This window comes from Carassius carassius, chromosome 23 (genome assembly GCF_963082965.1).
Source record: "Carassius carassius chromosome 23, fCarCar2.1, whole genome shotgun sequence".
Classification (NCBI taxonomy): domain Eukaryota; kingdom Metazoa; phylum Chordata; class Actinopteri; order Cypriniformes; family Cyprinidae; genus Carassius; species Carassius carassius.
Window position 1 is genome coordinate 9,220,451 of NC_081777.1, and position 15,761 is coordinate 9,236,211.

The 15,761-nt window shown below is 37.8% G+C and overlaps 1 protein-coding gene across 2 annotated transcripts; it reads right to left on the bottom strand.

Moving 5' to 3' along the window:
- Nucleotides 1-3,380: 3,380 nt before the first annotated feature.
- LOC132101320 (hepatocyte nuclear factor 6-like) lies at nt 3,381-13,846 on the bottom strand. Of its 2 annotated transcripts, none has more exons than XM_059506192.1 (2): nt 12,522-13,846; nt 3,381-8,620 (listed from the first exon to the last, which is right to left on the bottom strand). In XM_059506192.1, exons 1-2 carry the CDS (start codon nt 13,594-13,596, stop codon nt 8,328-8,330), a joined length of 1,368 nt encoding a protein of 455 aa, XP_059362175.1. In that variant the 5' UTR covers nt 13,597-13,846; the 3' UTR covers nt 3,381-8,327. The 2 variants fall into 2 exon arrangements, with proteins under 2 accessions (XP_059362175.1, XP_059362173.1); XM_059506190.1 differs by having other exon boundaries at nt 12,507-13,846.
- Between the last annotated feature and the right edge of the window lie 1,915 nt (nt 13,847-15,761).

A 15,761-nucleotide genomic window follows, 5' to 3' on the forward strand; every position in this document is an offset into this window, starting at 1 on the left:
TCTCGCTCTGCGTCTCGTGCGCGCACCTCTCTTGTTCTCTCTGCGTATCGCGCGGCAGAGGAGCAGCGTTTTAATTTAGTTAAACACAGATATTATGTTGCTTTTCTAATTTTACATGCAAGTATAGCCGAAATCATTCAGTCACTATTTCATATTTATGCCGTTGTTCTTTCTCCCTTTCCCCCCGTGATTTTGTCCATATTGCGAATATAAGACGACCCCCCCATTTTTCAGCCTATTTTTAGGACAAAAAAACTTGTCTTAAAGTCGGGTACGGTAATTATATATTCAATTGTCATAATATTTAACAATATTACTGTTTGTTGTTGTATTTTTCAAAACTTGAAACTTTGTGTGTGTGTGTGTGTGTGTGCGCGTGTGCGCGTGTGTGTGCCTATATCAAACAAGTAGCCCTCAAGACTATTTTATCCCTTCAGGGAGCCCTCACTCACAAAAAGGTTGGAGACCCCTGCTATAGGCTACTTGTGTACGTTTCAATAGTACATTTTGAGGACACAACTGGTAGGACAAATCTAAATGCTTAATTTACTAGTTTTTTAGTATTTATTTTATTTTATTTATTATGTATTTGTATTTTTTGTTTAATATACTTTTTAGTTTTTGTATCACAAGTATAGGCTATTGCAATCTATCTTGAACCTAAAATCATACCTACTGTTTATATATTATTTTTCACTTTAAGTATGTCTACCCATCCTCTAAATCAGTATTTCAGGTCAGGGAATCCTTGGAAGGATGGCCAGTCCATCACAGAGGCGACTGCAGATAGAACTGACCACAGGGATCATTCACCTGTTGTTCATGCACCACCTAATTTGCATTATGTGTTCAATAAAATACCAATACCCAATCCAATTCACTGACAGTTTTCCCCAGTGCATGCTTAAAGTGCAAAAATAATACACACAACTGCAAAAAAATTAAGTATTTGCATTGACTTTAATTGTATATGAATAAAGAAAATGTAAAATATAGTTAATATATTACTGTATTAAATGTTACTGCAAATTTTATAAAGTAGATACTGTGCAGCATTTAGCAAGATGTAAGATAGTGTCAAGTCAGGTGCATTGCATTCTCTCTCTCTTTCTATCTCTCTCTCTCTCTCTCTCTCTCGTAAGGGAAGCTATTTGCTATTTGCTAAAGCAATTTATTTGTAAAAAGTTATCAATTAAAAATGATTATGAGATTAAATAATTTTATAGAATTAATGTAATATAAATTTCAAAATATTTTATTTATTTATTTAATTTATATAAATGTCTATATAAAATACATGCAGAGACCACTTTGAGAATAGGTTTTAGAATTTAAATTATGTAAAAATTTAGATTTCTGAAAAAAAAAAGAAAAAAAAAATCATCAAGTTTTGCCCAAGAAAACAACAAATTTAAATTCATACTCATTTTTCAACAATTTGTTGAATGCTCTATTTCGTCTTTCCACTATTTAGTAAGTAATAATTAGTACAAGTGGATTTAGACTCAAGTGAATACCAGCTGAATGTTACCATGTTTAATCTCTATTAAATTTAATCTCTCCCAGAGGTGCAGGCCTCATTATAAAACTCTCCACTGTCTTTTCACGTTATTAGATAAGGGCACACAGGTCATGGTTGATTGATGGAATAGAGCTTCCTTGCATAAAAGAACAAATGAATACTCAGAGGATCAAGCTGACCTTCATTTTCTTTTCTTTTTTTTCTTTTTGAAGCACATGACATATAAGGATATAAGGAGACTTATGATTTACACACACCCTCATGTGATTTAACACACTTTCTCATGTTTTAAAAATATTACCTTAGAAAGAGCCCACCAATCAAATATTGACATAATTTGTCTTTTGATTTTTAGTCACGAATAACTATGTACAATGACAAACAGGAAGAGTACCAAGAGCATTTCAGTCAAAACATGTCGAGATCTATCCTGCTTAGCCAAATAAGGCCAGATTTACAAAACCTCTTGTGGTTGAAGTGTTTTTACTTGACACAAGAGGCGCAGATTCAATATTAACAGTTGTATTGTGCCATCTAGTGGTCTTTATTTAGAATCACAGCTTGGAGTGGTGTGCGGTCTTCTCTGTAATACAGAACATTTATTTAATTGCTTTAGAGAACATATAATATTGTGTTCAGTGATTAATCAGCTAATTGGCAGTATAATTAACTGTGTGATTGTTGCAGCAAATAAACGGTACAAAAATTAACCAATGAAAAAAATATTAAGACACGCGCAAAGGTGCATATTAGTAACTACGTACATGGTACATATAAGTACCAAAGGTGACAAGTACCCCAGTGACAATTTTGTATTTTTTTTTCTGAGAGTGGTTTTATACAAAAAAAAAAAAAAAAAAAAAAAAGTCAAACCAACAGTATTTTTACTTTTACTCAAAAGCCAATAATAAGTTTTACATAAAAATGTTGTTAACATTTTTTTTTACTTCATTCTTGTTCGATCAGCAAAAATGAGAATTTATCATGAATCATCAGTAAAGTTATAGCATATTAAATATTTAACCACAAAATAGTATCTTTGGTCTTGTTTACCAATACAATATCTAAACATCTTATTAAAATAATATATTATTATTATTATTTTATTTATTTAATTTTTTACTTAGGGAAGAAAATAATTAGCAGAATAATTCGATTTCGAGTTGTCACAGTAGTATTGTGTATTTGTACAAATTATTTTTTTTTTCTCATTCAAAATCTAATTCTGTAGCTTTACAATAAATCATGTTTAATATTTCACTTATGAATTTCTAATCCAAAGTATGATGCCATTTCCTACAATCAAAGGATTTTAAACTCACCATATTCTTTGTATTAGTTTTGCAGTATGCAGTTTAAACATTGTCTGCAATATATTTTACATTTTAAATCAAAATAATAATGCAAAATAACCATATATTTAATTTAAAGATTAAATTGCACAACATGTTAGGTCATGTGATAACAGTGTAACATTACTTTTTGAAATATATTTGAAATACAACTTTATTAAATCTTACTGCACAGTTTATAAAGTATATGCTGTGCAGCATTTAACAAGATTCAGGTGCTTTGCATTGTGGTGTACAGTATTGTCTATGATATATATGGTGCACATTTTGGTCAATGTAAATGTTTATTTTGGGCATTGCATAGATTCCATTGAGGTGTGTAATACCTGGGAAAACTGTCCATCAGAATTATCATTTATCTGAATGGCAGTTGCTTGGTTGGCACGTAAGCACTCATTCAAAAACATTAGAATGTTTTGATTTCTTGTTGACTGATAGCTACATTTGTTACCACATTTTGTTGAATATCATGTAAAGATTGAATAAAAGACAAGAAAGCCAATAAATCTGGTTGTGATGTGCTGGAAAACCCAACCTTTTTATTTTCTACATTTTTGTGACTACAGAAATGCTGAAACATTTTAACACTGAAAAAAGCATGGTGACATCATCACTTGCGTCTTTTTTTTTCCTTTTTTTTTTTCTTGCGTAGCAAACACAGAAGATGATATTGCACGGCATAGAGAACAGTAGCTATCAGGAAAGAAGAATGAATGAAAAAAAAATTGTAGATCAGATTTGAAAATGAAAAGCATGACGCATTACAACCTGAGAGTAATACCTACTGCATTCCTCCACTGAAACAGACACAACATACAGAGAAAACAGGTCAAGAGAAAAAGAGAAGAAAAAAGAAAAGTGTAAAAACAGAACCAGCTTGATTCAAGATGCACTGTTCGAAATGGAAACAAGCCATATGTTTGTGAAAGAAAATGTCAGCAAGTTTATTTTTCAGTTTATCAAAACCTTCCTCCTTCTTTATAATAATCATCGCTGGAAGTAGTCCCTCTTGGACCTACAAAAAAATAAATATAAAAAAATGAAAAACATGATTTTGTTTTCCAGCTGATTGTCTTAGGCGCTCTCAGTATTATACGGCACACAGAGCCAAGCCTTTCTATCAAATAGGAACTCCTTTTCCACGACAACCAACTGGGATAGGAATTAATGATTAGAGCAATCCCAACATTCACATACATCGAGCTATCTAAGCTAGAAACTACATTAGAGGGGTGGGTCGAGACGGAGCGCAGGGTTTGGGAAGAAAAGGGGTGAGAATTCTGATGCAGAGAGCTTACGCTGTGATGTAGGAGGGATTCTGGGCAGTAGGGCTAGATTTATGCCAGTCTATGCTGCCATACAAAACAAATCCTAAACATTGCACCTGGATCATCTATCTGACGTCCCATATGTGAACCACAGGAATCCCACAGCCAGCAAACCTAATGCAAGAAACAACTCTGATTGTACAGCATAGCGAGACAAAAACCTCTGCTGTCATGGGCCTTCTCTTTAATCCTGCTAAGGGACTGCATCATTCTTGTCATGGTGTTTCCAATCAAGACACACAAAGCACCCAATTTGAGCCAATAATGTCCGAGCCATTTGCAGCATCAAACAATAAGGGAATCAGTTTGGTGAAATAATACAGCTTCAAACAATGCTGTGATTTTGAAGCAGGGGGTCCAGATTCAACAGTGTGGCCTTATGCAAAATTCAAATATAGTTTAAAAGTAGGTGCACATTCTGACAAAACAACATATAAGTGGTAAAATTGTCATGATATGATTGCACGTTTTGCCAATAACCAAACTAATTTAGAATCCCATAGTCGTTAATCTGAACTATGGCAGATTGGCAATTATGGAAGTGTTTTAAAGTTGTTTGAAAACCATTCAGCAATTCTGTTTGTTATCGCTAATGGACCAGAAATGAAACTGTCACCATTAGACTCAAACTTCTGCCCTCCCCATACATGCACAGACCAATTCCTGTTTTCTTTACAGATTTATTCGCCTTTGCTCATAGTCAGTACACATGTTCGAAAACCAAAATTGACATATTAGATGGATCTAGGCAGCAGTGCCACGTCAATTAAAAACCAACCCAGCGACGTGGCCCCGCCCATGGCAGACCTGCTGCCCCGCCCACGCTCCACCCACTCAGTGTCCGAAACAGGAAAGTGAGCAGGACTTGTAGCCCTCCGTCCCAAAAGCCACAGATTGTACTGTTTAGCAGTATATGCCTCCAATGAGTTTAACTAAGCTCGTCTACATTGTCCCACTATGTTCATACCCGTGCAGACAGCAAAAGACCTCACAGACGCCAGTGCTTATGCAAAAATTACACTACTTTCTTTCGTCCCCACCTCCCCCCCTTCCCACTTTTTGGTTTGGTTAGAAAATCTTTGGATGTGCAGCAATACCCATAAAAACAATGATTTGAAATACAAAGGACAAAATCATTCTGGACAGTTAAATAACATAAAAAAAGGGCAAATAAAAACATCATACACTGCTTTTCTTCGCAGGTCTCTGTAGGACCATTCGGATCTCTGGCAATGTATTAGTACATGGACCAAAGTGGCATCTAACATACAAACACAGAGGAATTGAAATTCATCAATATATCTACACTTCAGACATAAAGCTGTAAAATAAAACGAATGTCCACTTTTTTTTGTTTTGTTATTGTTTTGTTTTTTTCCAAAAAACCTACTATGTACAAATCTATATTTTCTACAAATACATAAATTAAAACATAGGTTAAGCGATACAAAAATGCTATTAAATTAACGTAAATCACAACACAGTAATAGAAGAAAGTGAACGAATAGACACAGAATCACAGCAGTTGGTTTTACCCTGTAAAAAACAATAGTCAAACATCCTTAGAGTATCGGAATAACACAAGGCTTTAATAAAAAATACGCTTTTTTTCCTTCCTGCAAGTTTCAGTCTGCTATCACAGAAACTCGCCTTTGGTAACCAAAACGGAGCACTTTAGCCAAAGCCGTCAAAATAAATACTCATAAAGCTTTTTTTTCCCCGAAGTCACATCAACGATTACCAAACTAGTTCAGTTCTGCCTTAATCACATAAACTCTCTATACAACAGAACTGTGAAAATTTATTACTATGAGGTATTTAGATATTGATAAAGACGTGCACGGCCTAATCGGTGGATGCACCCATGGGCGACGTGGCGAGGGGTCGGGGCAAGTGGCAGATTTGGCAGGGCCTTTCAAAGCGAGGTGGCAGGAGCTTTGGTTTATCAGCAAGAGTTGGAGAAAGCAAGAGAAATTCCTTTGGTATGTTTTCATTGCATGGTTGCACTGGCAAAAGCACCACGGTGAGAGAGAAGAAATATTCCATTTTTTTTCTTCATCAGTGGCCCTTCCACAGGCTGAGGTATTCCGAGAGTTAAAAGGTGGGAGTCAAGAGGTCAACGGCGGTTTAACACTTTGGTTCAAGCAAGGCACTCGTCCTGTGATTTTAACACATGTCTGCCGAGGGCGCTGTTACATAAGCACGGATGAGTGGTAGAGAGCATTAGAGTGAAGGAGAGGAAGAAAAAGGGGCAACACGCCATCTATCCATCCACCTTATCATTCATTTAGGCCGTGCAAAGAGAACAAATCTTTGGTATTCTTTGGTATCATTATGTTGATAGAAATCACAAATGGAAACGGACTGAGGTAGCATCTTTGGTTCACACTAAAATATCAGCAGGTCTAAACATGTTTTTTTTTGTCATTTTTTGTCTTCTTTTCTACATGAGCAAGCAGCGCTCTTTTATATATGCTTCGATGTTGTAATAGTCGTAAATACCAAATACATTTTTAAAGCTAAAACACATCACAAGAGACAACAAGGCCAGATATCTTGTGAGTTTGAGTGAGTCTGTTATATGAAGCGAACACATCACCTTGCTTCAGTCTCCATAATGCTTTCTTCCTAGTTGTGAAATGCATAGAATGCGCTCCCTCTCTCTTACTGGGGTATTGGGTTCGGGCCCGAATGGGGACTCTGCGGTGGTGTTGATGGTCAATGCCATGAAAATAATGCATTAGACAATGAAATAGCCTTCTATCAAGAGCTAAATGGGAAATGAACCCAATGAATCTAATATGACGGTGCATGGCTTATGGGTTTGTGAAAGCATCCTGACAGCCACCGGTCAATCGAACTTTTTTTTCTTCTGTACATTATCATTTTGAGCATGAGAAAGCTGTTCATATGCAATGAAAGTTTGAAATGAAATGTCACACAAAACAACCTGAATTTCCTCCTGCTTCCTCTAATGACAATTAAAAAGCGTGTGCATTAGCCCCAGACAAAGCTAATAATGATAAACGAGAAGTCTCTTCAGCCTCATTAGATGAGAGTCTGCGAAACTAAGTTAAATAAGCTGTGTTTGAATGATAGATGTGGGTATGAAACAGTGACAGGGTGCTGGTTTGTGTAAGTTTGTCTTTGGTTTACAGCAACTGGCATTGAAATATTTAAAATACAGGTTAAAAAAAAGGCAGGTTAAAGCTAGCAAAAATCTCCCTGAAATAATCACAAGAAAGGACTGAGGCAGGAATGGGGTGCGGGTACAGCTGTGTCCACACAGAGACATGTTTGGCTAGTGATTGAGGTTGTTTTAGGACAAACAAGAGAATGAATTATACATTAAATGGCTATGGAAACCACAGCCCATGATAAATTTACTGAGTCACCTGATTAGGACGGTCACATGGGGTCTTGTTAAGAGGAATAAATATAGATTATTCTGATTCTTAAAAAAATACATGTGTTTCTTTGGTTTTACCATCTGCGATTGACAAGTAGTGAAGATGGCAAGTTCACATGTATTTTTTAGGTTTCTATGTAACTTTTCCAGCAATTAGGAAGAAAGCACTATCCTGAGGGTTACATTCAGGCAACTTTTGTCAAGATTCTACACTATCTAGTTATATTTGGCATCCCTGGCAACATCTGGGATGACTATAGAGGTGAATGTGTGACGTCAGGCTTTACACCTGCTGATCAAGCCCCTCACTGACGTCGCAAAATCTGGAATCTGACATCAGAGTGAATAACAATCACTCAACGTTAATGACCAATCATTGATGAGAAAAAGTCTTTGAAAGCAACCAATCACATGAGAAAGAAAGACTCCAGTTAGGGGAGTGTGTTGAGATGAGGAACGGCCAGTGATTGGAGTGTAACTTTTTTTTTTTTTTTTTTTTTTTTTTTTTTTTTGCAGAATGTCAGACATAAACGAAGAAATTCCTAAATGGGGATCAAAGCAGTCTTTGGTGTTTTTCTTTGGATATTATAAATATCGGTACTGTACAAGTTTTAAGGGCAAACGCTGTCTAAAATTGTCTCTTGTTAAGTTTTCTTTGTTTAAAGCTTTTCCACCGAAGTTTTTTTTTCTTTTCCTATAATGCAGCCACTACTCCATCATGCTTTGGTACAAGTGCTGGAGGAGGAGGAGTTGGCCGAGTTGGAGCTGCCGTCATCCAGCCACTTATCAAGGCTCCGTCGACGTGCGTTCATGAAGAAGTTGCTAACGGTGGCGAGCTCCAGGCCGAGCTGCTGAGAGATGGTGATTTGTAACTCTTTGGACGGGCGCTTGTTCTCTTTGAATATTGCATGTAAAGTCCGACGCTGGACATCAGTGAAGACCAGCCGGGGCTTCTTGGAGATGCTCCCTCTCTCACATTTACCATGCTCCTGCTCCTTTCTCTTGCACGCTGAAAGAACAAAAGATTCACATGAAACAGTGAGAGATAAATGCCATGTAACATGTAAAAGAAACAGACTTATTTGTCACGACACAGTATGAGTTTTTGATAAACACTTTATTTTACAGTGTCCATGCTACATGCACTTACTGTATCCTTAAGAGTAAATTATGCATAATTACATGGAACTGACCCTAAACTGAACCCTATTCCTAACCCTAATAAATACTTTTTATTAAATGTATAATTACAATGTAACAAGGACACATTAAAGTAGTGTTTCTGAAATTGTTTTCAAAGCAAATCAGTTAAAAACATGAAACAGACAAAACAAAATAGAAACACTGATGCTTTTCGGAGGGTTTGTACTGTAAATTTCACTATATGTTCACTATACAAATGAAGTCTCTGGAACTGTCCGTGGTGCTTAAATCCAACCACATGCATTGCAGATACACTATCACAACAAATAGAATCACTTACTGCCAGCCAATGAATAAAACAACAACAACAACAACAATTGTTTAACAAAACTAAGCAGTATTTAAATAAAAAGGCCTGTGTTTTATGTCTTTGTGAAAAATCCTAGTGGGCGGCATTTCTGGTATTAAGAAACCACAAGAGGGCGCAAAAAGACGGTGCGAAACCGCTTGAAGCAGGTATTTACTTTAACCGTAACACGCATGCACACGCGCGCACGATTCGTTACCAGCTAACTTATTTTTCTTAAATAAACCGGCTCATATCATTGATATGTCAAGCACAGTTCTGCGTCTAAGTTCTATCGCCAATTATATAGCACATTGCCGTTTCACATGCAGTAGCACACCATAAAAACGTATTTTAATATTTAAGATTGAAATGTATTAAGCGTAAATTTTGAATATTATTTATCATATTTAAACAAATTATATATGTATTTAATTAAATTATAAATATCCTAAGAGTTTTAAGCCAATAGCCTAGTGTCGTTTTTATAATGTAAAGAGGTATAACGTGAATAAACCTTTAATGTACACGCAAGTTCATTCGTGTAAAAGAAGAACGAAACTATGCACAGGGTTTGAAACTTTGGGTAAATATTAACAAAAGGCAAATGAGCTCGCTATCATGTGTCATAAATTAAAACTGTGTCCACGCACAAGGCCACTGTGACGAGATCCACGCAGATTCCCAGGGAAATAAGTGCGAACCTCTTTATCCTTCAGCACATTTGATCATCACATAGGTACTGTTTGTCTGCAAATCATTAGACAGGCGCCAGATAAGCGCGCACACGAGGCCAGGGCTCGCCCACGGTCACTCATTTCACACTGGCTCCATGCAGCAACAAAACAGAACCTAATCTACGCTCAGGCCAAAAAGACTTTAGCATTATTCAGGCTACCATATAGTTATATAGAGCCTATAAAATATTCTAATATATAATAACATATAAGGAATTTAGTTTACACATGCTATCGGTTATAGAATATGAATAGACAGCCTATGAAAATTCCGTTTCGTTACATTCCTATTTAGAGGTACATCAACTACTGGTCTGTTACGCGTTTTGTGATTTAGCCTAATAATAATTTATCAGTTATTGATTTAGCCTAATGTTATGAAGTTTAGCTAAGCCGCATTTGGGTTCAGATATAGTTTGAAATGACTATATATACCTGAACAAAATGTCTCTTAGCTTTTTATATGACATTTTAGATGTACAATTAGACAATCTGTAATATATTATTTGTATATATACTTCCATATCAACAATTTTTATTATTATTTTTTATAATAGTACAGTAATTTCTTCCCAAAATAATGTCAATCGCAAAATGATTAACAATTATGGACAAACAGCTTAAAGCATGTCGCTTTGATCAAAGTAAAAGGTTATTTTAATTTATTACCTTATTACAAAATTACGCAAATACTACTTATTTAGGTATAATAATAATAATAAGAATAATAATAATAATAAAAATAAACAAACAAACAAACAGCGAATGACAGTTTTTGTTTGCTTCTTTGTTTGTTTCTTCTTCTAGTTTTCTTTTTCTTTTCTATTAAAATTAGACGATAACTTTTCAACAAACAACATATTAAGCCCTCCTCATAAGAAACCATATGCTGAAATATAAATATAAAGAGCTGAGACAAAATTCGCGAGCATGGCAAATTTACGGCATAAAAACCACGAGTGTGTAAAAGGTGTAAAAGAGCAGTGTTGTGCAAGACTGCTGAATGGTCTACTGTCTTACATTACTAAGGAAAAGGAGAAGGGAACTGAATTTGAATAATCAATATACCAATTCTATATATACCTCTCAGTAGGCCGATCACATACCCTCAACCATGTGCACTCAATCAATAATATACATCACTGTGTCTGAAACCTTCACTAATTTCAATATCCTTTAACTGAATAAGAAAATAATCTCACTAAACCAAAATAAGCTAAATCTAACTGTCATAATTAGAATTGCAGTAGTTTATAATATTGTAATAAAAATAATCATAAAGATCCAAACATTCTCTGGATTTCTTTTTAGTTTATGTCAACCAAAAGAAAAACGAATAGCCTACACGATATGAAAAAAAAAATAAAAAAATACGTATACATATTCCATTTTATCCTGTTCTTTGCAGAAACTCGCGGAAATAAAATGGTATGATGCAAATTCATATTTGATGATGAATAATACAAAAACGTGGAGCAAAAAAGCAAGGCCGAGTCTGAACCAAACAAAACCAAACAAACACCAGCCAAACATCAGCATACTGTACATGTATGACTGCATAATACCCTGATATTAATAATAAAAACGAAACTTCGATACAGGAAAAAAGAAATCGGGCGTAAGAGGGTAAAATAAAAGTAAACTGCTTTGAGGGTACAAGACTAGTGACACACAAAGAGAGCTTAAATATAAAATCGACAAAAATATTTATTTCTCATTTAAATGATTTTTGCCATGAAAAAATATTTTCAGGAAAGAACGTTTGTTTCAAAGTACTTTCCCCCTCAGGTGCATAAATGAATTATTGATAGTTGTGATAAAATGTATGATGAACTGGTTTAAAAGAGAGACACTCGCATTTGAGATGCTCTCTCTTTTTCCCCTCACTGCTGGCTTTGAACGGATCAGTGGCCTCCAAAGCCGCGCGCCAATTGATTCTAATTCTCGTGAGGCAAATTAATGGAGCCCCAATCAGTTAATTAAGAAAACCTACACAGAGAACACGTCACTGGAGGAGACTGAAGAAGAAAATCGTGACCCTTTCTTACAAACCCAAACACACATTGCGACACTTATTCAGCGTCCATTTCTGTAGTCCGCATCGAACACGGCAACATATTTACGCGCACTAGTTCAAAAACAAAATATCTCCACGATACACGTGACCGTGTTTCACTACAGCATGTGGTAATGTTCTAAAATAAAATGTAGATCAGTGGTCATAAACGTGTTGCAAAGGCAAGTGGACACTGGGATACTGCATCCATTTTCGCATGACAAAATGGGACTGTGGCTACCGAGGCTTAGAGATATTTTGGATCAGACTATTTCTGTTGGTTCCATGTAACTTAGTCTGAAGATAACAAATTGCTCAATCAAATAGCCCAAAAACAAACAAGCCGAACAAAACAAATCCATTGTGCTGGATCACTTTACCTAGGCGGTCAATATTATACATCGAGAACGCAACCTCAAGTTTGAAGGTATCAGTGTAAATCAAAGTAGCACAAGGAGCGCAGAATAAAATCGCACAACCACAACAAAAAAGTAAGCTTAGTTGGAAACCTCCAAAAAGCGCAAAAAACTTCGAATGCTGGTCACTCGTGAAATGCATTTGAAGGAAATGAAATGAGAGTGATATACTGAGGAGAAGAGAAGAAGTGTATTACCTATTGTTCTCTCACCTGCGAGCCTGAGCGCGGACATTCTCTGGAACTCAGGCTCCTGCAACCATTTCCACATCCTGCGGAAGGTTTCCCGGCCAGACTTGAGCTTGCTCCAGGGCTTAGGGTTCCGAAGCAGGTCCGAAAGCGTCCCTTGCGAGCGGCACAGCACCCTCTGGGCGAAGATAGCCTGCGGGATGCTATATCTTTTCAGTTCCGTGGTGATTCTTTGGGCCACTTCTTTGGTATTGACCTCTTCCATCTGTCCCGAGCTGCTGCCGTTGTTAAGCTGCGATCCGAGCACAGAGGAGTGGTTCTGCTCCCTAGTGGAGCCCAGCACCTGACCGTGACCCTGGGCGTTGAGATGGCCGTGCGGGTGATGGTGGATGCCGTTGATCTGCACCATGCTCGCCGAGGACGCGCTCATGTGCTGCTCCCCGTGTCGAGCCAACATCGCGGGGTGGTGTGCCTCGAATCCGTTCGGTGTGAGCATCTTCTCGGCGGGCATGGTGGCCCCGGGATGCGCGTACGGCGGCAGTCCCTGCTGGGAGTTGTGAATGCCGCTAAGCCCGGATCCAGACAGGGGCGAAAGGCTCTGTCCCATGCTGGTCACGTCCTTGTGATAAGGAGAGTAGAGGTTGTTCATCGGGGCCAGACCCCTATCGTCCCTCATCAAGGTGAAGCTCCCGCTGACGTTCCCCGGGATCCGCTGGTGTGGGTGATGGTGGTGGTGGTGGTGATGGTGATGATGGTGGTGCGGGAATTTGTCGGAGACGGTGGAGATGGGCGGTAAGGGCTGCAGCGGGGTGAGTGTGGTGTATGTGCTGCTCATGCTCATCCCGGGGGGAGCCTCGCACGCCATGCTCATGGCCGGGTGCAGGTGCGTGGCGAGCCCGGGGTGCTCCGGGGGCCGGTGATGATGATAGTCGCCGCTGTCCAGGATTGATGCCATGCCCATGGAGCGCGCATGGGCTGACAGACTGCTCCGATGGCTCCTGTGATGAGCGCTGTCCCCGATCATGAGATCCGCCGCGCTGGGTTCATGGCTCACTCCGTGCAGATCGCCAATGTTCTCCATCGACAGCTGGGCGTTCATTATACGTGCAAGCGTGTGGACAAATCATCTATCTGATATAGCGGAGCAGTGTCCACAGAAGTGCTCTCATTGGAAAAGTTCTGCTGTTATCTTGAGTATTTTTTCTTTGCGTTCTTTCCTGATTTGTTTTCTTCCCTTTTTCTATGTTTTATAAAGTTTTGTAATTTTTTTGAAATATTAAGGCCCCCGTCCCTTCAGCAGTGCATGGTGTCAGTGTGCTCGCGTCCCTCGCCATCTCTTGCCATGTCTGCTGTTGTTTCGCGCACTGCTCCGCGCTGCGGCTGCCGCTCTGCTTGCCGCGCATGCGCGCTGATCGCGGCTCCTTTGACGTCACTTTTTAAGGAAGTTGCACCCCATTGCTATTAATCAGGAATGCCTCTTTCTGGATGTATAGCATGACCAACCTCACGCAACTGTTATACCGAAAATAACAATGATACTAATAAAATGAAGGAATTTAATGGAATAACGTGTTATACCGTTGATGCTGTATTACAACAATTCCAACAGAGGACCATATTAAGTCTCATAATACGCGTGAATAATTCATGAATAAATACAATTAGTTTTGCAGAGCCCCCTTAATGCAATGGTTGTGTGAAACATCCGGGTTCACCTGGGGGCTTCTGCTTGCATTAATATACATATACCCTACATTAGTTCCTGCTCCAAACTCAGAGAAATGTTTATGCATGCACATATAACTGCAGATATATCAATATAATTTATATAGGCTAAAAATCGTCATGACATTCAGTTGAAATAAGAAAGGTCTGACACACAGAGTAAAAAAAAAAAAAAATTTTTTTTTTTAATGAAAAAAAAAAAAAAGTATACAGATTGCTGAATGTAAGTCATCCTGTACCATGCAGAGCAGTTTTTTGCGATCAACGACAGACGGACGGGTAATAGGCAGAGAAAGGCGGGACAGATGTTTCTATTGTTGTGCTATTAAGAGTAACGAACCAAGCCATCAGGAGTGTGTCCCACTTCCGCGGCCTGGCAGTATAATGACAGAGCACACTAGGTTTCATGGGTGAACTTCATTCTGCACACAAATGAATAGGCAAAACCCATTTCTATGCCAAATCAAAGTTACAAAAATACGTTTTTTTTGGGATGTACAGTTAATGATTTTACTGACGACTTAAAAAAAAGTTTCAATCCGACATCCTACAGTTTACAAATTAAATCTATATAAACACAATGAATGCAGATTGTGTAAAAGATAGGAGGCAGATCAAAATCTAACACAATTAGTCCATGCTGAATTTGCACACAGACGTTTTTAAAAGAACAAAAAGAACCAATATATATATATTTTTTTTTGGATGGCAAGACAAAAATTACCAAGGCAGTTACAAGATCCCCCACCACACCCCCCACACATACATTAAAGAGATATCACTTTGCACGACTTCACATTGTTTATAGTTAAAAATCGACTCCAAAAAGTCAGTTTCATGTCCAGTCAAGCGAGAGAACGGGATAACTGGACTGTTAGGAGCCCGGCGAAAGCGTCCAAGCCCGGGTGGGGCGACAGCTTGACAGCTTGCAGTGGTCAGTCCTGGGGCCCCCAGCCCTGGGCCCCCGCTCGTGCGCATATAGGGGACATGTCAAAGGTGACGCTTCAAGACTCCTGAAGCTAACAGCTGCGGGGGAGGGAGAGAGATTAACTTTTTCAGACTTTTCCTTGTTTCTTAGCGACCTGCTTAGTGACAAAACACACATACATCTGTCATGGTCAAGAACAATGCCATCCGGATTAACAAGTTAAGAAGAACAGAAACAAATGAGCAAGTTAAGTTATGACAAATTAGAAGTCAACTCGGATCACTTGTGAGGATTTGACAAGTGGTTAACGAAACAAGAGATGAGTAATATTAATAATAATACTTTTAATGATAATAATAGTACCAATACCAATAGTCATATTGTTATTGTTGTTGTTAACTGCTGAAAGCATTCGTAATTAAAATAACCAGAAGTGAAAATGTCAGCTGAAATATAACAAGAAATAATAATAATAATAATAATAATAATAAAAATCACATGCAAAACAATACATATTTTACAGCTCATTATGAATTCATGAATTTACAGTGGTAACAAACTCTCTGGCTCACGTTATAATTTATTTTCACATAAACAAAAAACGGCAAGCC

Bases quoted from the DNA above. Each gene is read 5' to 3' on its own strand.
- LOC132101320 (XM_059506190.1), bottom strand. From the start codon at position 13,596: ATGAACGCCCAGCTGTCGATGGAGAACATTGGCGATCTGCACGGAGTG. The intron at 8,621-12,506 runs GTAATACACTTC...TTGTTCTTTCAG, and splicing joins CGCAGGTGAGAGAACAATAG to CGTGCAAGAGAAAGGAGCAG.